Source organism: Gossypium arboreum, chromosome 12 (genome assembly GCF_025698485.1).
Source record: "Gossypium arboreum isolate Shixiya-1 chromosome 12, ASM2569848v2, whole genome shotgun sequence".
Classification (NCBI taxonomy): domain Eukaryota; kingdom Viridiplantae; phylum Streptophyta; class Magnoliopsida; order Malvales; family Malvaceae; genus Gossypium; species Gossypium arboreum.
The window spans coordinates 90,839,289-90,861,807 of record NC_069081.1 but is presented as its reverse complement, the minus strand read 5'-3'; the positions used below and the strand labels follow the sequence as shown (position 1 = coordinate 90,861,807).

The window sequence follows — 22,519 nt, the reverse complement described above, 5'->3', positions numbered from 1 at the left end:
GTATTTTTGATGTATTATATATATTTAAAATTATATAAAAATAAATACGGGCGAGCCGATCCAGGCTCGAGTTTTAGTATTTTTATTTGGGTCGGGCTTCGACAAAATTTTAAGCCCATTTTTTGGGCCCGGCCCGGCCCAAGCCTAATAAATAGGCCTAAATTTTTAGTTGAGCCCAGCCCGACCCGGCCCATGAGCACCTCTACTGCTAACTAATCTGCTAACAGTATACCATATTATATTAACAAACTAACAACCTATACTTTAACAATAAGGAGGATATGAGTTTAAGTGTGTTTAAATGTATTTTTCTTTCAATTTAAGGGTTTTAAGTAGTTATGGATAAAAACAAACATAGCATTGTTTTGTTCCTGTTTATTCCATATTAAAAAGTATTTTATAATAATTTTGTACTAAATAAAATCGAACATGAGTGATAAAACATAGAGTTATCCATGAGCTGGCTTGGGTCGGAACTTATCTTTACTCGACTCAAAATTTCAATTCATTGTTCAAAATATTATTAAAAAATAAAAAAATATATGTATTATATTATATTTTTAAATAAATTTAAATTTTAAAATATTTTTTATTAATTATATCAAATTCAAGTTGATATCCATACTCGACCCAGATTGAATTGGATGTACCAAACTGGGCGAGCTGCCAAAAATCTTAAAATCTACTAACTCTATAAATTTATTTTGGTTTGAATATGCCATAAATTTATGTAATTTTAAATTTGAAAATTATTTTATTTCTAGAAATTTAATAAATTTATTTTTAGTAAATTTATTCTATATTCTCATTCAATTTCTTCTTTAAACCAAATTTAACTCTTTAATTTCACCATAAAACCCTAAATTTTAAAATTATCTCAATTTAGTCCCTATTACTCAAAATTTATAAATTTATTTTACAATTCAATCTTTTTTCACTTCTAACTTAAAATTTCTATCAATTTAATCCCTAATACTTCAATTTATTCAACATGAATAACATCTAAGAATCCACTAGTTCTAAAATTTCAACATAAATCAAGTAGTATTTTGTTCTAGGATTCTAAAACATGAAAATTTCAAAAAAAAAGAACTAAATTGACTTACCAATTGAACTTTGAACCTTAAAATCCCTAATTCTCCTTCTTTCTTTTCTCCTTTCTTTTCTGTTCTTACTTTTACTTTTTGTTTCTTTTATTTACTTTGTTTTATATTTTATTATAATAGTATAATATAATAATAATTCAATAATAAAATAATAAAATAATATTTACTTTAATAATAAGTAAATAAGTAATTATTATTAATATATATGTATTTTATTTTACCACATTTCATTACCTTCACCATCCATTTATCATCTTTTGGCTTAATTGCTCATTTAATCTCTTAACTTTTCTCTATTCTATAATTCAACTTTTACCTAAATTCCAATTTAATCCTTACACCTAATTACCATTAATTCAAGCTAATTCACCTAGCCAAAACCTAATTAGTCACACAACTAATTTCGTAAATATTTTTAATAAATATTTATGAATCCAATTTACGAAAACAGAGACTCGAAAACACACTTTCCGATACCCGTGATTATTGGGTCGTTACTTTAATCAATTGGCATCCTTATTATTGTAATAACAAGGAGGATATGAGTTCAAATATGTTTAAATGTATTTTTCTTTCGATTTAAGGGTTTTATAAAAACAGACATAGCATTGTTTTGTTCTGTTTATTCCATATTAAAAATATTTTATAATAATTTTGTACTAAATAAAATCGAATATGAGTGGTAAAACATAAATTTATCCATGAGTTGGGTTGGGTCGAACTTGTCTTTACTCGATCCAAAATTTCAATTCATTGTTCAAAATATTGTTAAAAATTAAAAATATATGTATTATATTATATTTTTAAATAAATTTAAATTTAAAAATATTTTAAAATCTTAAAATCTACTAACCCTATAAATTTATTTTGGTTTGAATATGCCATAAATTTATGTAATTTAAAATTTAAAATTAATCATTATATTTTTATTTCTAGAAATTTAGTAAATTTATTTGTTAGATTTTAAAATTTAGATTTATTATAAGGTTATTTTTTAGATACATGACTATCAAATAAGTTTTAATTTTAAAATGTCGGACCAACATATTTAATAAAAAATAACCATGTTAATAATTGGACTTGAATTTTAAAATCTGAAAAATAAAGTGATTAAATTCTTAAAAATAAAAGTCCTAGGATTGAATTCCAAATTTGTGAAGAGTATAGAGTTGATTATAGATGATTATGGGTGAGTGTACCTACATGGTCCCTATATTATAAAGACTTGATCAAATTAGTCTCTCTACTTTTAAATGGATCAATTTAATTTCTGTACTGTTAAAAAAATTCAAATAAGGCCAAATTAGAATAGAGAGACTAATTTGATCCAGTCCCTATAATACAAGGACCTTCTAGGTACTTTAACCAAGGAAAAACATTACAAAAATTATAATACAGTTTTGTATACAAAGCTTCCTGTTGTCGACCAAAACATTTACATCTTATTAACACATAAAACAGTATTAGTATAAATCACAATGAGACACAGCAAATGACTAATTATAAGTTCAGTGATGTACATGTTTCATTTTTTCCCTATTTCTTCCCCTTCAATGTCATGAAAAGTTAGGGAGGGAGATTAAAGATGATATATATTATATATATATGTGTATGTGTATGCTATTAACATCATTTGCATATCAAAGAAGGAACTTAGACACCAGTCATTATCTCCTTGTTTGAGAACATCATTTGTCTATGATGGTTCCATGTGCGAGGGGATGGTGAAACGAGCAACGGCCATAATAAGCTTGTATCCGATACTGTCCTCGTCGTGAGGCTCGGGACGGTCTTTTTGTGTTGCCTTAAGACCCCATTGATTGCTTTCAAGTAGTTGCTCGAGTCATGGTCTCGTAAAATAGTACCTTCTGAGCCATATGCCGTAAGATCACTGAGGGTATCCAATGGATGAGGACAATTGAGGAAAGCCTTAAGTGCTTTCGTGGAGTATCCGTTATGTGTCTTGTCTAATTCGTAAAGAGCGGTTCCGAGAGGGAGTAGGGGGTGTGGCGGAGACGACTTCTCGCTCGGTTGGACAATGAATAGTTTCCCAAGCGGAGTGTACAAAAGTTTCTACATCAAAACAACAATGAAATGATGAATTGGGCTTTTTTCCAATTTCAAAACGTTTAAGATGGTACTTACATTTTTGAGCAAACAACGGTGAGATCGGAGGGAACCAGGCAAACGCTTGAGGACAATAGCAACATGGTTCGGATATTTGCAGGAAAAGGCTCTAGGGACGATGTCTCGGTGCATCATCACGCAATGAACATGGTTATCGTCTAACCCGAATTCTTCTAGTATCTTTTGACCTCCGCAAAACACAAACGGTGACCCAAAAGTGACAACCGGTCGAAGAGCAGAAGGCTTTACGACTTTCTTAGCTAACAACATTAAGCTAACTAAAAGAGAAAGACTTCCCCCAAGGGAATGACCGGTGAATTGAAGCTTCGCACGGTCCCCGTGCCGATTTAGATGATCCATAATTTCAGGCAAGAATTGTTCATATATGCCTTTTGCAGCTTCATAAATTCCTCTATGAACAAGCACATCAGTATCCTCAAATGTAGAAGGCTCGAACAAAAGGTTCGCCTGCCACGATGCTAGAGAGTCGGACCCCTGCAAATACGAACAAATATAACCTATCAAACATCACGGTTCGATAATCGGGTCTTCACAACAACATGGCTGGCTTGAACCGTGCTGACCTATCAATATGAACTGCCTACCTGAATTACAAAACAGCGAGTATACGTGCTCAACTCGTCGCAAACAAACCATTCGCAAGGTGATGACTGCAGAGACTGAAGGTCCTTTGCCGTCTCTTGTTTTTCCTTCTCCCCAGATCTAACCACCGCAGTCATCGCCGATGCTGCCATGTATGCAGCCACCTCCGAGTTATATACTCGAGGCGAATTCTCCCCTTCCATTTCATGCTCATCCCCGGATCTACGCGAATCCCTTTCATCTTCCACTGGTGACTTAAATCCAGGGGACAAAAGACCCTTTGCTCGTGACTGAACGTAGTACGCAGCCGAAGCAGCAATCTCATAAACAGCAGATAGGCTGATCAGACGCTTCGTCTCAGTACCCTTAACTTTCTCCAACTCAGTACTTTTTGGGGTAGCAACAGGTACACGAATAGAATCCTGATCCATTTTGGCCTTGATCGTAGCCACTTCCGCTTTCTTTTCGATAGACGATGTCACAAACTTTAGACCGTAATATTTTCTTAACTCCATTCCCTGCACACACACACATATATATGAATGCGAGAATGAAGCACACGTGCGCGCACACACGTACACATATTTACATATATATATATATATATATATATATATGAATACCAGAATAAACTAGTAGTTTCAAATTTTAATACATAATTGCTAGAACGGAAGATGCATACCTCAATCTTTGGTATGACATAAGCTATGTTGCATAAGAAGGCAAGCTCAGAAAACAGCTTGGTATCAGACAATGGAACTCGAACTAATAATTTCGAGAACGATTCACGGTCGTACACCACTTCGTCTCCTTCTTCATCGGAGTTGTAGTTCACTTCGCAGCCACCTTCATGTTCATCTTCATTGCCATCGTTTTCGTTCTCATCATATATTTCACCTCCTTCAACACCATCTTCTATTTGTCTATGTTTCCAACGACTATGAACTTCCAGCAACCTATTCACCCAATTCGCCCTCTTTATTTCCTCCTCTTCATCATCATTGTCGTCGAACAAAAACGACCTAACTGAGTTTGGAATTATGGAACTTGATATTTGAACCGGCAGCAACGATGGAAGGATCCCGACCGAACTGCTCTTTGTCATGGTCGGCTTCGTCGATGCAGCGGCACGTATCCGATTAATAGAACAACAAAGGTGATTATCAGAATAAGACCTTCGAATGCCAGCTTTATTCATGCTGGAATCCAATCTTCGAAGCCCGTTGATCTCTTCCTCTTTCGCCTTCGAGGCGACTCGAGAGGTAGGGACAGCCATGGATGCGCATGCCATAGCTTTTCAATCAGAAAAATAACATAACTTTTCCTACAGAAGAGTGAGCAACGGGAAATTGGTAAGGAACATTATAAGGGACAGTGTATGCGATAACAACAAGGGTTTAAAGATGCATAAGTTTTGTTCTGTAATAACCAAATTAGCAAACGAAACTAGTGTTAGACTTTACCAAAAAATTTGTGATGATGTTTAGCTATAATATGCCCAGTTTATATACGAGATTGTGTTCTCTTATCCATATCGATCATGGAACAAAGACGATGCTTTTTTTTTGTTTTGACCCAACAATTGAATATGTTTCAACCCGTGTTTTTAGAATCGAGTTGGATTGATCAGCTGAATCAAGAATCTATCAATATATCAATTCGAAATAAAGTAAAAAAAATCAATTGAATTAAAATAATAAACCGGTTGAACTGGATTTTATATATTTTTAATAATTTATTTTATTTATACTGGACAAACTATCGGATCGAGAATTGATAATTTGATCGGTTCAACTGTGTGCGGGATTCCAAAAACATCGGTGGGACAAAACATTAGTGTCGATGAAATCTATGATGTATTGCTTGTTTGATTCTATAAGATTTCAACTACTCTGCTCTATTTTTCCCATAGACTTCAACTACTTTCATTAGGACAAGAAACATCATCTACAATCTAGCCTTTATTTAACTTTTGGTTTCAATATGCCACCAATCTCTGTACTATCCAAATTTCTAAAATTTAGTCCTTTGTTTTCCATGCTTTAATCCCTCTACTAGTCCAATTTTAAAATTAAAATCCAATTCATAACATTGATTTTTGTTAAATTTAAATAATAGCAGAAGTCAGTTAATAGTATTATCAATTGAATTTTAATTTTTAAATAATAAAAGTAGAGGATTAAAATTTTGAAACTAAAAGCTAAGAGGCTAAATTTTAAAAATCCGAAGTGTACTAGGACTGGGGACAAAATTAAACCTTTTTTTTAAAAATGATCTCATCCAATGTTTATTTTGAAGAGTCCAATTTCAGATAGCTGTCACCAATTTCGTGGCTTGTTCCCTTGAAGTAGTCATGTTTAAGACGAAAGTAGGGCTAAGGTGAAGTATCTATTTTATAACTGTAAATTTGTAAATTAAGGAAAAATAAATAAGAAACAAGCGTGATTGGAACAGGAAATCTTTAATTAATTTTCACCAAATTAACATAAAATCCAAAAAAAAATAAAATTCACAGCCATTAAACTAATGTTTAATAAATTAAACCCAGAGTTAAACATATTCATAATTTATGTATAATATAAAACTACCTCCTTCGAGAGCCATTAGAATAAATAGGTTAAAATCGTCCTTTTCAAGCTTTTTTTTTTAACTTTTATGGGTTATTTTTGATCTTTTCAGTAATTATATAAGGTTAATTTTATATTTTAATTAAACAAAGATGAATATATATATAACTAATTTTGTTAAAAGCATGTAATTTTAGCTTGATGGACATGGATATTATTATTAATATAAAAAGACGTGAGTTCGAGTGCACTGAAATAAACTACCCTCCTATTTATGAGTTTAGGAGAGAATGATAGGTAATTATGTAAAAAAAAAATTGTCTAAAGCATATATTTACTTTAAAGTATTAATTAAGTCTAATAAAAGTTTTTTTCACCACTTTCTTCTTTTCATTTACTTCAAAAATTTTCCAATATTTTTCTTTTTCTTATTCAAAACCTTAAATATTTTTTATTCAAAACCATACTCTGTTTTTATATTTATTTTTAACGATGAGTACAATTTATTTAATTTATTTGTCTTTACTTTTATATTTCTGTATATTGTTTTTTATAATTACATCTATATATCATATATATATATTTATATTATATTACAAATTCCTAGAACCCTAGCTTATGTGAAAAATCAGCCCTCTGAAAGCCATTAGAATAAATAGGTTAAAGTCATCCTTTTAAGTTATTTTTATTTCTACAAAAGTTATTTTGGTCTTTTGATTAATTACATAATGTTAATTTAGTATTTTAATTAAATAAGGATGAAATATATATATTCTTAACTAATTTTTTAAAGTATATATTTACTTTAAGATATTAATTAAGTCTAATAAATGTTTTTCTTTTCTTTTCATTTACTTCAAAAATTTTCCAATATTTTTCTTTTTTTATTCAAACCCTTACACTCTTTTGTATTTATTTTTTTTAACAATGAATATGATTTATCTAATTTATATATATTTATTTATATATACCTATATATCGTGTATATATATATATTATATATTACAAAATCTCAAGCCTTAGTTGATGTGAACAACCTAACGTTTTACCACATGAATTACTCTTTATTTTAAATTAATTAATATTTTTTAAAGTTTTGTGATTAGTTTAAAACAAGAATGATTATTAGTAAAAAAATAATTTTTACCCATTATCCTTTTTTCTTAAATAAAAATTACTATGTCATTTATCCTCAATAGATTTTTTTTATTTTACAAATAAACTAATAAAACAAATACAGTCTTATAACTCATATCTTTTCAATCGGAGAAACTACTAAACGTCTAGCATTCTTTCGCGCTCGACACCAATGAATTTTTTTATTTGATGGAAAGAAAAAAGAAGACTATGCCTTTGTCATATGAAATGTGAAATAATAAGTAATAATAGCATAGCACTTCGAATTCGATATGAATTTTTTTCTCTCCAAAATATTACATTATGTATTGTAATAATATGAGAGAAATGTCATTTTCAATTTTATCTTAGCTTTCGTGGCCCATCTTAGCGTTACAAACTTTTTCTTTTCACATCATAGACTATTAATAATATTTATGTTATAAAATAAAAGAGTACAAAAAAGACTTATTTTCTTTATTTTTTTATAAATAATTGTTAATTTCTTCACTATTTAAATAAACTCTCTAAAGTTTCTGAAGAAGTTTATGAGAGAGTTCTTATAGTTTAAAGTTATTTATATATTATTGATATATAATATATATGAGAGAGTCAATTTCTTCACTATTTTTATAAGCTTTTAGAGTTTCTCATTTAATTTTATTTGACAAAAATTTCATAAGAGAAGACGTTTAAAATTATTTTATATATTATTGATATATAATAATATATATTATATGAAAAATAGAAATAATAATCAGAACTTTTCCTCCCCAAACTTTCCTAGCCTTTGCACCTTTGAAAATAAGTAGCTCACCATGGTTTATTCAGTAGTTCATCATGTTATGAGTAAACTTAAAATCTTATAATTTACCCCGTTATTTTTTAAATAAAAATTATTAGTCCTAAATAGAATTTTAATTTACAAATAAATTAATAAAATAAAAGACATACACTTAGATATATTTTTAAAAATAAATTAAAAAAATAAAAGATACATACTTTTATGTATACTTAAAGAAATTAAAAGGTTAATTTTAATCTCATATTAACTTAAAAACACTTCCATAGCTCACCAATGTCAATTTATTCACTATTTTAGTAAGCTTTTAGAGTTTCTTAATTTAAAGAAATTCACAAGATAAGGGATATAGTTTAGGCTAAATTAGTCTTATATGCCACTTTCTTTTTTAAAATTTAGGAAAATAAGTTAATTTTGAAAGGAGTGTGTGAAAGCACGTTCAGTTAATACATTTTCTTTTAATAATCATTTTCAATAATCAGAATTTAAAAAGGTAACAGTAAAATCTTTTAAGGGCAACAGTTATTTTTTTATTCGTATCAGTATCATTTATGTTGTTTATGCTTTTGAGCATTAATATCATGAATTTAGAAGATTTGAAAAAGAATAAAATACTGAAATTAGATTTAGAATGTTATTAAATTGATGTAACATTATGAAGGGTTGGTTATTTAATTTAATCATATGAATTCAGTAAATTTTTATTTAAAGAACTTGAATTATAAACTCCTTTACTCTCTATGAATTTTAAAATAAATTTTAATTAAAATATTAATTTGATTTAGAGTATTATTTGTTATGGTCATTAATATTTGAAGTAATTAAACTTGAATTGCATGTTTAAACTTAAAAGACATACAATTGTATTTCATTGAGCAATGATCCTAAAATTTTAAATAATCCATTAAATCATCTTTTAAGTTAGTTTTAAGTTTATTTCATTGAACTTTGTTAATAATTTTTATAATATAATTTTTAATATATATATATATATATAATATTATCTTAAATGTTTATAGAAAATTGTACTAGGATTTGTATAGATAGGATATGAATCTTGGTTTAAAAGTATAAAAGCCCTAAATTTAAAAAAAAAGTAATTCAGTCTTTTTTTTTTTTACATTCAATTGGGTATTTGGACATTTAAAATGCATCAAAAAAGTCCTCAATTTTTTTCAAAATAGCAATTAAACTATTGCTTCTTCTTTTTTCTTTTACACTCAATCGGGTACTTAAATCACCTTTATTTTTTTCAATTAAAGCCAACACGTGTCACAACGACAGTGTGACATGTGGCAAAAAAAAAAATTAAAAATAAAAATCAATAAAACTTATAAAAATGATTAAATTTTAATATAAATATTTAAAATATTTAAATTTTATTGAAAATTAGAAAAGAATTATAAAAATTGTAAAAAATTATTAAAAATTGTACGGTGGTATCTATTGATTACTAATTATTCATGTTATAAACAATCATAAGTTATTTTTAATTATTTATTTATTTTTCTTTTCAGATTGATTATACAAAAATTTATCATGTATTTAATTTGCTTTTTATGTGTGATGTTATTAATATTTTTGGGTTTTCAATACTCCTATTTTATTTTGGACTTACTGTTTTCTTTTTCTTTTATTTTTTATTGTCAGCATATGCAACATCATCAACTTTTTATGTAATTTATTTTGGTTTAACGATGTTGATATAGTGAATATTTCAAATTTGAGTATTGAAAGTTTTAATAATTTTTAATTTGATAAGAATTTATTATTATAATTTTAAACACTTTTATTAAATAAAATTTTAAAATGACAATATAAAATTTCAAAACATTTATAAAACTAAAATTTAATATTAGAATAGTTAAATAAAACAACTATATATCTTTAAAAAAACATTAACCACACAATTATATTATAATAATGACTTAATCTTATATTAAATTTTATTAATAAAATAAATTAGTTTAAATTAATCTAAACAATAATATTATATTATTTATTTAGTAATGTATTTTTAAGATGATATATAAAACCCAATTTTATATTTTTATTATAAAACTAATTAAAGTTAAATTATTTTATAAAATATTTCTTTTATTTCTTAGTAAATATCATTTCAACTTTACCTTTTAATTAAAGATAAAATCAATTTCGGTGAAGATTAATAAATTTATTAAAATTTTTATATGTTTAAAAATAAAATTAAACGAAAATAACAATCAATAAATTATAAAAATATCACTGTTTTAAAATAATAATAAAATCAAACCACACAACACCCAATGATTTTCCTAATTAACACTAAATTGGGATGATCCACTTACTTGGTATAAAATGCTTCAGTTTTAATAATAATAACTTATTTAGTCCTCCAACTTTAATTTTTTTTTAATTCTCACCTTTTTGACCTCTTAAACTTGCGCTTTTTATCAAATCATCTCAAAATGGATGAAAAAGTTACTGTTTTTAACTTTTTGACGTGTCATTCATGTGGATGACAAATAAACATTTAATTTATTTTTTAAAATTTAAAATATATAAAATTATTTTTAAGAATTAAGAATTATTAAAATTATTTTTAAATATTTTAAAATTTTAAAATTAATTAAATGCTGAAATGTCATTCAAGTTAACTTTACTATCCATTTGTGGTGATTTGACAAAAATACAAATTCAAAAACTAAAAGAAGAAAAAAAAATAAATGGAAGGTTAAAATGCCTTTTGGGTACTTTTTTTTAATAAAATTAGAGGATAAAAAAGTCATTATGCCTTAATTTTACACCATTTTGTATTTCTTTATACAATTAATATTTTAAAGACTTAACTATTGAATTTATTGATATAATTTGTACTTATCAAGTATGTAAAATTTTGAATCAATTTGATATCAAGATCATATCGATCTAAAATATTATATATATTAATATATATTGAACGGTTAATTTTTTTAAATAAAATAAATAATTAGAATTTTTTAATTAATATTAAATTTAACATGCATTATATATATATATGAATGAAATATAAAATATAACAGCTGTAATATTAAAATATTAATCGTACAAAATAATACAAATTTTAAACTTAATAATATTTTCAATTAACTTTTATTAAATCAAACTTTAAAACTCGAATTAATTAATACTATTATTTTTAATATCAATATATACAACTTTTGTTAAATATAGATAATATATAAATAAAAATATGTTATATGAAATAATATATTAAGCATAAGAAATTAAATTTCGTCACGTACCTGGAAAGAAACAAAGACACTACTGTTGTTGATCTCGATGGCCATATTTTTCGGTATTCATTACTTCAAAACAAGGAATATCCTCCATTCTTGAAAATCCCCGTCGTCGCTGCTCAATCCCTTTAGCCAAAAATCGCAAATAAAATATTTACTGTCGTCCGTCATGCATTGCCAAGTCCAACAACTAAGAGTACGATATTTTGCAATCCTTTTTAATGTTTTAACGGATTAGAGTATATAAAAATTAAGGAATAAAACAACATTTATTCTTTGGTTTTGGTTACTTTTTCAAATTTGTCCTTAATTTTCAAAATTATCAGCGACTAATGTGGACTTAAAAAATTTTAGTTTTTAAACTCAAATCCCATTAAAGTGGGATGATATAGCACTTTAATATTATACCACATCATCACTTCAAAATGTTTAAATTTTATATATAGTATAAAATATAAAACAAATTATTGAAGAATTATAAAGATTTTTTAACTTTTAAACAAAATTTTGAAAAATGACATCATTTGAGAGTGCCCGTCATCATGCCTTTAGAAAATCTTAATGTAGAGACCAATTTGAAAAAACAAAACTGTCATAATCTAAAATTAATATGGGAGAAAAAGTTTAAGGATCAAAATGAAAGAAATTACTAAATTTAAGGACTAAATGTTATTTTATCCTAAAATTAATAAATATTGAAATGTTTCAAGAATCCAAAGCCTAAAAAACTCCAGTGTTTGTTGCAATGTTACAATATTTACGTAATATTATTTATTCAAATTTCTAGTTTTGAAATCCCCGTTAAACTTTCAAACCTTGCCCTTTGGAGCCATCGAGCTTGGGGCCACCGTCTTTGAAATAGATATATTTCATATTTTCCAAGCTCTAAATTAAACCGGAAGTACCTATGCTTTCTTATCTAGAATTATCTTCATAAATATTAGTAGTTTTCATTCAATCAAAATCATGAACTAAGCAGAGACTGATGGAACTAAATATTTAATAGAAGAATTTTAGTAAATATCCTCATTTTATTACCTTCTAAATTTTAAAAATATTGTAATTAAATCCTCAAAATATTAATATTAGTATTAGTATTATATCAATTAAGTTATTTTGAAGCTTAACTTTTAATATAGACATTAAATGCTAGTTTGTATATGATGTAAGTATATTTAGGAATAATATCAAATTTAGCTGTTAATGTTTATAGTTTTGTCAATTTATCTCCTTTTTTAGTTAAATTTAGTTATTAAGTTTTTTAAAAAGTAAAATAATTTATCTTTAACGAAAATATTGACTAAAACATCAACTTTCAATGATGTTAAGGTGACAACCAGTTTGACCATCCATGTATGCTTCATCTTGACATTACACTATTTATCTTATATGTCATGTTAAAAATAATGTAAAAGTTATAAAATAAAAAAGTTCATAAAAATTTTAAAAATTAACATGAAGTACATGTGGATTGTTATGCGGACTGTCATGTTTAAAAATTAATTATTTAATCAATATTTCCATTAGAAAGCAACAACTCAATTCTTTTTGAAAGGTTGAATGCCAAATTCTACTATTTTTAAAGATTAAGAGCCAAATTTAGTTTTAAAAGACTAAAATTGACAATATGTTATATATTTAAAATATGTTGATAAAATTATAAATATGTAAGATAAGACATGTCACTAAAATTTAATAAGGCTATTTCATTTTATTTAATTTACTAAATTTAAATTGTCCATGTAATAAAAACACGTATGTTTATATTTTGATCAATGTGTCTTAAAAATTTTTTAGGTCTAACACTTAAATTGATGGCTAGACTAATAGAAGAGAATTGATATGATATTTGATACTTTTAAGACTCAATTTATCGTATTAAAGTTTGAAAGTTAATTTAAAATTTGGATCATGCTTTGAGGACTTTCGGTGAAATTAACCCAAAGTAAAAGAAGGAAATCTGTATCAACTCCCACCCACCATCAATAAAAGGCTTTTTCATGGTTGGACACTTGGGCTTTAATAAGCCCCCAAAGTAGCAAAGTGGCTTGCTTTTGCATGCGCGCCACGTGTTAATATACCAATTTAATGGACTAGCCCACCTTTAATTTCTAACCAATATGATTAATCTTCTATATAACGTAACTTATAATAATTAATACTCCAACTCATCATTTTAGTGCATTTATTTACTATTATGATTATTGTATATAATCATTTCAAAATATGTTTTGCACCACGTGGCAGAGCTGGAAATGTTTTTATTTAAATATTTTTAATTTATAAAATTTTAAATTAATATTAGTGAAATTATATTTTAACTTTTTAAAATGATAAAAATAATTTAATTATTTAAAATTATAAAAATATAGACTATTAAAATTATGAAATTATATTTTTATGATAAATAAATAATTTAATTTTAACTCCCAAAAACAATTTTTCGATTTACCACCGTTTATAACATGTAAATTTCTGAATTAATTACATTGAAGAATAGAACTAATAATAAGAAAAATTAAATGTTGAAAAATTGAGTATTTAATTTTTATTAATAAATTTTGTAAGTGTTAAATTTATATTAAAAATTTATTTGATAAATTAGTAAATATAAGTTTAAAATATAATTATGTTCTTTAATAAAAGTAAATATTAATTTTAAATATGATTTATTTTTAATTTTAATCTTATTAATATAATATTTTTATTATTTTAGAAAGTTTTTATAAGAGGTAAATATGATGATTTAAATATCTATCTTTTAAAAAATAAATTAGTTTAATTTTTAATAAAATAAAATCAATTTATCATCTTCACTGCTTACCTACTTATCATATCCAATCATTTTTTTTAAATTTTATATTAAATAAAAATAAAAATAATTATCAAAACAATGTTGAAAATAAAATTTCAAATATTAACCATAAATTATTTGATAAATTTCAATAATTAGATGTTAGTGTGACTTATATATCTAAAACAATTAAGTCTTAAATATACTTTTTTAGCCATATATATTACCTATTTACATGCATGATCAGAGTCCTCTCAGTCCTTTTATATATTCAACAAAAAACAATAATTTATTTCAACATTTCGCGAATGAATGCACGTGGATGAGCCGCCAAAAAGAAAGAAAGAAAAAAAGAAGAAGGTTAGCTATTGTATAACTTTTTTTTTTTCACGAGAAAACGATAAATTCATTTCAAAGTTATGATCTTCATCAAGAATTTAGCAATGTCTTTCATTAAAACAGAGTAGAAATTAGTAAAAGTAGGAAGTAATGAAATGTACCTTAGTTTAGGAGGAGATCGACGACAATGCTAAGGAGAGATCGTACAATGCTGGATCGCAATATCGGAACCGATAGATATGAGAAACGTAAAAGAGAAAAGAAAACTTGAAAGCTGAGTCAAAATTGATGAATTCGGAGAAGAAAATACAAGCTGAAAAACGGGAGCATCTTTTTGAATTTCGAAATTGAAACAGACCTTTTTTTTTTGAAAGTGAGATCTGTTTATAATTAAAGAAAAAAGGATGAAAAAATCAGAGGAGGAAGAAGACTCTCACAGTCTGAGAGAATCTATTCACGTGGACAATATGAGAGGTTCGTTCCAAAACATGGATTTAAATGACTAAAACGCCCTTCTTGTTTTCCGAAGGCATTTGCGATATTATGATGGTAAGTAGAGGGGTAGAAACGTAAATTCAGTAGATCCTCGCCGGCCAAATGTGTGTTTGCATGAAGCGCCCCACTGCCAGGTGCTGCCACATTTCCAGCCTTTAATTGGCTGTCTTTCTGCTCGATCCCTTATTTCCCGCCAATTTACAACCGCCTGTTACGACGGAGGCACGAAAATCAATTGATTTGAATAAAACCAGCCTTTGTGTGGTAACCTTAGAAATCGCCACGTATCACTATAGACAAAGATTATCCCCCAATGTGCCTTTTAACCAAAAATGTTGGATCACCACGCGTCATCTGAAGAAGGGCTATCAGCATCTGTATCTCTCGTGTTTTTACAAGGTTTATTGATTTTCAATTTATTCTCTGTTTTCCTTTTTCTCGAGGATTTTTTTTTCAGGTTTTCCTCCTAGTTAAGCAATAATGTTTTAACTAGACAATCAATTTAGGTATTAATATGGAGAATAATATTAAATTGATTAAAAAATAATTGAATTAATAATTAAATTAATGAATTTAAGTTTTTTTAATTGAATTAGTCAAAATTATAAATTGACGATTTGATAAGTTTAATTACTAGTCGATTCAAAAAACATTAAGATTAAAGAAAATATTTTTAGAATGGGTTGGTGGTTGAATTAATTAGACAACTAATTTTTATCAGAACAATTTGTTCAATTTAATGTAAATAAATTATTAAAAAATATAAAATTTAGTTCAATTCAATTGTTGGTTCAATTGCTCGATAACAGTTCACGAATCAATTGATGTAATGTAATCAACATTGATTTTGAATTTTAAGAAAGAGGTAACAATTTGGTTTGGACTGATTTTGAAAAATTATGAATGTAATGTAGTATTTTGGTTTTAAAAGCTCATCGGCTTAATTTTTTATGTAATTAATTTTTAGTTTTTTAGAATTTATAAGTTATTTTTATTAATTTAAATATAAAATGTTTATTTCTTAAATATATATAAATTATAAAATAAAATTTATTTGGATTTGTATAATTATAATTTCCTAGTTTGCGAATGGAAATTTGAATCAGATCCAAAAAATTGAAGTATAAATTGAATCAATTTTTAAAACTTGAGCCAAATGCACTACGTTTTGAATTAATTTTCTACTTTTTCAAATTTTTCACTCAACCTTAAATCTTGTTATACCTACAGTGAGCTTGTCTCACATTCTGTCAATTTTGTTGATCAAAGCCACAAACTAAAATTATATTACGAGTGAAGAATACTGGTGAGCCCATGACTTTACGAGCCCAAGACCTCATAGACTCACACCATGGAGGACATGTCCTTGACGTGGACAAAATACCTTCCACTTAAATGTCATATATATATATTTGTTGGTATGACAATACAACCTATATCTATGAGGACAGAACTTCAATTGGTCAACTGGGTTACAGGAAGTATGAAACTAAGTAATACAAAAATGACGTGTGATGTCTTGAGAAGGACCAGAGCCGCCCCTTTTAAAACCCACAAACATTGAATCATACAACTCTTCTTTCTCTCCTCTTACACTATCAATTACCTTTCTTCCTCCTATCAAACTCTGATCCTACCAAGGGTTCTTAACTCTGATCATCTTTAATCACCTATGACTCTCTGTGTTGCAAACTCTTATAAGCTAATCAATTTGTTTTGTAACTTCAATTAACTGTAACAGGCATTATGTGTACATACCTTAGTCTCCGATGTCACAAGAACGTCAACCGAGACAACAACTTGGAAGCTGACAATGGAAAATCAAACACAGACCCCATCAAATAGAGACTAAATTCATAAGTTGAGTAAAGGACAGGGACTAATCATAGAAGTCAACCCTTTTGTTCTCCACCTTCCACTGACTGGACTGCAAAATCATTAACTATGAAGGGTAAACTTGTCATATCGAACCAAGTTCAAAACGGCAAGTCGTTTTCCCTGTCAGTAAAAGCACTAACCTCTTTTGTTCTTCTTTGGCCGAAGTATTGACTTCCTCAGTGACTCGAAAACTGAGAGTAAAGAGAGAAATGGCGAGGAGGCGGGAGCGCCGGGGGGAACCGAGTCAGGACCGGCGCAAAGATCGAGTTGGACCAGCAACTCGAGAAGAAAAACTCAACGACTCAGATGCTTCGGAGCGTAAGCTTATCGGTATATTCATACTCTTCTTCATCATAATTCCGGCAGTATCTGTTCTCGTATACGTATACAAATACGGTTCAGGAACGAAACGTTTGGAACCGGTCATAACGGAGCGAGGACCCATCAAAACTGACATTAATTTCCAGGAGATCCTCACTGTAAGAACCATATTGAAATTTATATAATTTGAACTTATATTCATCAAAATTTGAAATTTTAAGTAATTTCAGGAGAATACGAACGTAGCTGGAAATGAATCGCAAAGAAATTATGATTATCCAGTATTGGCTTACATTACTCCATGGTAAGATCATCTCAATATTGCTTTTAGTTTCCTAATTTTTTAACGAAAAAAAGTTATTTATTTGAAGTTAAAAGTTTTGTAGGAATTCGAAGGGATATGAAATGGCAAAGAGGTTTAATTCTAAGTTTACTCACTTATCACCTGTTTGGTATGATTTGAAAAGGTAAATCCAATTTTGAATTAACACTTTGAAGTTAGCACTTGTTTAAAATTTTTAAAATTGAAAAAAAAAAATCGTTGCCAGCCATGGAAACAGCTTGATTCTGGAAGGGAGACATAATGCTGATAAAGGATGGATATCAGAGCTTAGAATGAGGGGAAATGCTTTGGTAATATAAGTTTAATTTTTTATTTTTTAGGGATAATTTGTATGCCTGTTAGCAAAGTATTTTTCATTATCATGAAATATGTTTTTGATATATATAGATATTACCTAGAATAGTTTTGGAAGCATTTCCTACAGAGCTGCTTAAAAAGAAGAAACAAATGGATAAAGCTATTGACCTCATGGTAACTGAGTGCAAGTAAGCTCCGATTTCTTATTCCATGGTCTTTTGTTGGTATACAATGTTACGTAAGGCATTATGCAAATGTTTTCTAATGTTGTTTCTTGTGTGGATAATTTCCTTAATGAATAGAGAAATGGAGTATGATGGTATTGTGCTAGAGTCTTGGTCGAGATGGGCTGCATACGGTGTCTTGCATAATCCAGACTTGAGGAATATGGTAATGATCACCTCGGTTGATGTTTTGTATTTGTTAAAACTGTGTATTTCTGGTTCCCAAAGACATGGGGTTTAGACATGTATTGAAGTGGCATTTTGTGGACTATCCTGCATGAGCATGCCAAATCTATTACTATTTCCTGGACTCTTCGATTTTGCTATGCCAATTTTCTACCCGATACCTTGATTCCTTTTGTTGTTTTTCTTTTCGGGATCAAAGTCTCCTGATTTCTTATGTACTTCATTTATGTTTTTGGTTCAAAATCCATTTAGCTCTTTATTAAGTTTGAGGTTCCAAAGCATTATGCTCAAGTTTGAGATTTTCTTATGCATTCTTTTGAGTTCAAAAGAATTGTGCTCCCCTTTTAGCTCTACATTAAGTTCATGGGAATGAAGCCTTGCTCAGTTTTCTATTGATGCTAGGCATTAGTGACATCTAAAATAGAAGTCCGATTACTAAAAGGAAACGAGTATGTGGAAAGCCTTGGATTTTCCTTTTTCTTACTTGACATCAAACCTTAAGGTTCATAGAATCATCAAGCATTCTTTTGTTCTGATCCGTGGCAACTCCTTGTCTGTAGCAATAGAAAATGAAATGGTCTATCATTTTTTATTTAGAGATTTGAAATATTTTTTGCTGTTTAAACACCTAGGCCCTCAAGTTTATAAAACAACTCGGACATGCACTGCATTCTGTGGCATCAACAAGGAATCCCAAGCAACAATTGCAGTTGGTATATGTTGTAGGTCCACCACATTCAGATGCGCTCCAGCAGCATGATTTTGGACCAGCTGATCTTCAGAGCTTGAGTGGTTCTGTGGATGGTTTTTCACTTATGACCTATGACTTCTCGGGTCCTAATAATCCTGGTCCAAATGCACCTCTCAACTGGATACGCTTTACCTTACGGCTGCTTCTTGGTTCCACGGGAAACAATGCTCAGAGATTGGCTCCAAAGATATTTCTTGGCATCAATTTTTATGGCAATGATTTTATCCTTTCAGAAGGTATTTCATTTTCTTCTCCCATATTTCTTAAGCTGATTTTGAACCCGCCTTCCGTTGTTTAGACCATCTGGACTATAATCATATCCCTAGGACCTAGTGATCTTAACAAATATGTGACCTTGATAATTGACTCATTAGCTAATCCTTCCATGATATCTTATAGGGTAAATTACATTCAAGGTCATTAGACTATAGTAAGTTTACGTATTAGTCACTTAATTCAAAAAGTTACAAAATGGTCAATGAATTATTCAAAAATTTTCATTTAAGTCATTAGGCTATTAAAATCATTGTTGTATGGCTTTCTCTGTTTGCACAACTTGCACCAATCGAAAGCTTTCCTTCCCCTTCTCTTCTACAATTTGATTTTTTTATGAAACAGTTTTGCATGTCATTAATTTGTGTACCAAAATCCAAATAGCTTTTTTCTCCAACATTTGATATTTATTGTCAGATTGACTTGGATCTAAGATATGTTCTTCTACTCGCCGATGGGTGCTGATTCACCATACCGGTCATCGAATTGTCGCTTGAAGCTCGTTAGCCGGACTTAAAAAGAAAAACTTAATAACTCAGTGACTTAAATAAAAACTTTCGAAGAGTTTAATAACCATTTTTTAACTTTTTGAGGTTGAGTGACCAAAATGTAAAGTTATATAGTTTAGAAACTTTGGGTGTAGTTTACCCTATCATATAATATTAGTGATGTATTTTCAATGGCTTGTTGTAAGACGACCAAGTTCTGCATGTGACTTTATAGGCTTCTATTAAAACATTGAGCAGGTTCTGGTGGTGCTGGAGCTATCCTTGGTAGAGATTACCTCTCATTGTTGGAAAAACATAGGCCTCAACTACAATGGGAAAAGAACAGTGGAGAGCATTTTTTCGTATATTTCGATGATAACAATGTCAGACATGCGGTGTTCTACCCTTCGTTGATGTCGATTTACATGCGGCTAGAGGAAGCTCGATTCTGGAGAACTGGCATTTCGATATGGGAAATCGGACAAGGTTTGGATTACTTCTTTGATCTTCTATGATCATTCCACTTTTGTTGCTACACATGGTTCTGGTTTCATGCCATATGTGCTGAAATTAGAATTTTCAAGAAAATTCTTTTTTCTCCACTCTATTTTTTTGGTATTTGTCTATTTTGCACGGTTGCATTCACCATTTATTGTTTTCTCCAAGATATTTGAGTGTAATTTGATTTAGGTTTAAATTTGCCCCAGTCCCTGTACTCTTCTTGAATTTTGAAATTTATGCCGTCTGCTTTTGATTCCCGTATTTTAGTTCTATTTGTTTGATTTAGAAATTAAAGTCCAATTGACAATTAATTAATAGTGTTATCAATTAGACTTTAATTTTTAAATTAGATATGGAGAGTGACTTAAGTTCATGATGAAATTAACAGCAGAGACATTAATTTTTCGAAAAGTACAGGAAGTGAGGTCATAACTAGACCTTGACCTTCGGCATTCAGTGGCGAATGCCAGTTCAAAAGAAAATATGGTCGGTTCTTGTATATCCATTCAGCTTTAGGGTTAATTTGGCAATGCTTTTGAAAAGTATTTTTGAGAAGTACTGTGGAAAAATACTTTTGAGAAGTGATTTTGAAAAATTTGGTTTAAAATTTGAATGTTTAGCATTCTTTGTCAAAAAGACTTTTGAGAAATAAAATGTCCATTTTAGACATGTTATTATCAAGTAACAAATATACATTTAAATAATATTTAAATTAGTTAATATTATTATATTTTAGTAAGAATATAAAAAAATATATTATAATTTCTTGTTAATATTTTAATATATGGAATATAAATTTTAAATATTTTTAAGTAATAAATATTAATTATTTATAAAATTTAATTAGAGTATATAAACTATATTTTAAATATTTAAATATAACTATTAAATATTTGTAATTAGTATTTTAAAAATATTTTTTATTTTTAATTAATGATTTTAACACATTTGTAATTAAGTACCAAGAAAAATAAAGAGAAGTACTCTATTATTGAAGGGGTGAAAAGTAATTAAGCACTAAAATGCTTTTGGGAGAGGAAAAGTTAAAATTTTAACTTCCGCTTTGAAGTGTTTTGAAAAGCACTTCTGAAAAGTTAAAAATTTCAGCCAAAAGCAGTTTGTTCTGCACAGTTTTTCTTCTAAAAGTACTTTTGGAGCCAGAAGTGTTTTTGAAAAGAAATGCAGAACTGGCCCTTAGTCTTAGTGTCAGCCAAAAACCATAAATAAAAGGAATAAAGTAACATTTAATCCCTGAACTTTTAACTTTTTTTCATTTTGATCTCTGAAAATTTTTTGGTCCACATTAGTCATGGAATTTAACAGCTTTTTTCTATTTGGTCTCTGAGCATGGATTCCATTAAGTTACGGCGATGTGTTATTTTGATATTATGTTATTTCATCACTGGATTTAAAAAAGATAATTTTTAATAAAATTTCGTATTTTTAAAATTTTATATAAATTTTTAAAATTTTCAAGACATGATATAATTTTAGAGTGTTATGTCATCATATCTTAATGGAATTTAAATTTAGGGGTCAAATTAAAAAAGTTGTTAAATTTCAAGACTAATATGAATAAAAAAATTCAGGAATTAAATTGGAATATGTTGCCAAGTTTAACCCTAAAGAAAAAGTCCTTTCGTTAGCTTTCGTTATCTCCTTATCTGGGCCAGAAGGTGTGATTTTTGGTTTAAAGATCCAGGTATAAAACAATGTTTTAAAGCTTCAACATCGAAATTGACTGATTATTGGACTTATTATCAACTTTGGGCCCACTTGTAATTGTTTGAACCGTAACTGGACAAATCAGACACAGACATAAAATCAATCTATGACCAGCACATACATGAGTTTTTTTTTGGGTTAATTGCATCATGTTCCTAAACTACTGTTTTAATTCTAAATTCGTCCATCAATTTTAAAATGTTTTAATTGTGTTTTCAAAGTTTCAGTATTATATTAATAAGATGTTTTTGTTAGCTTAGCTGAGAATTTAAGCATTAATTAGCGTTTTGGATATGATATAGAACATATTTAAAAAAGAAGGATTA

General features: G+C 28.1%; 2 protein-coding genes across 2 annotated transcripts; one reads left to right on the top strand and one right to left on the bottom strand.

Moving 5' to 3' along the window:
• Positions 1 to 2,525: 2,525 nt before the first annotated feature.
• LOC108478433 (phospholipase A1 PLIP1, chloroplastic) lies at positions 2,526 to 15,640 on the bottom strand. Its single transcript, XM_017780891.2, has 6 exons — positions 14,873 to 15,640; positions 11,585 to 11,704; positions 4,519 to 5,160; positions 3,839 to 4,354; positions 3,252 to 3,728; positions 2,526 to 3,179 (listed from the first exon to the last, which is right to left on the bottom strand). The coding sequence occupies exons 3-6, from the start codon at positions 5,125 to 5,127 to the stop codon at positions 2,760 to 2,762; spliced, it is 2,022 nt and encodes a 673-aa protein (XP_017636380.1). The 5' UTR covers positions 5,128 to 5,160; positions 11,585 to 11,704; positions 14,873 to 15,640; the 3' UTR covers positions 2,526 to 2,759.
• A 1,569-nt stretch (positions 15,641 to 17,209) lies between these two features.
• On the top strand, positions 17,210 to 20,701 carry LOC108477292 (uncharacterized). The gene is made up of 8 exons (XM_017779796.2): positions 17,210 to 17,563; positions 17,636 to 17,709; positions 17,792 to 17,872; positions 17,954 to 18,038; positions 18,136 to 18,233; positions 18,348 to 18,435; positions 19,088 to 19,442; positions 20,226 to 20,701. Exons 1-8 carry the CDS (start codon positions 17,294 to 17,296, stop codon positions 20,480 to 20,482), a joined length of 1,308 nt encoding a protein of 435 aa, XP_017635285.1. The 5' UTR covers positions 17,210 to 17,293; the 3' UTR covers positions 20,483 to 20,701.
• The last annotated feature ends 1,818 nt before the right edge of the window (positions 20,702 to 22,519 follow it).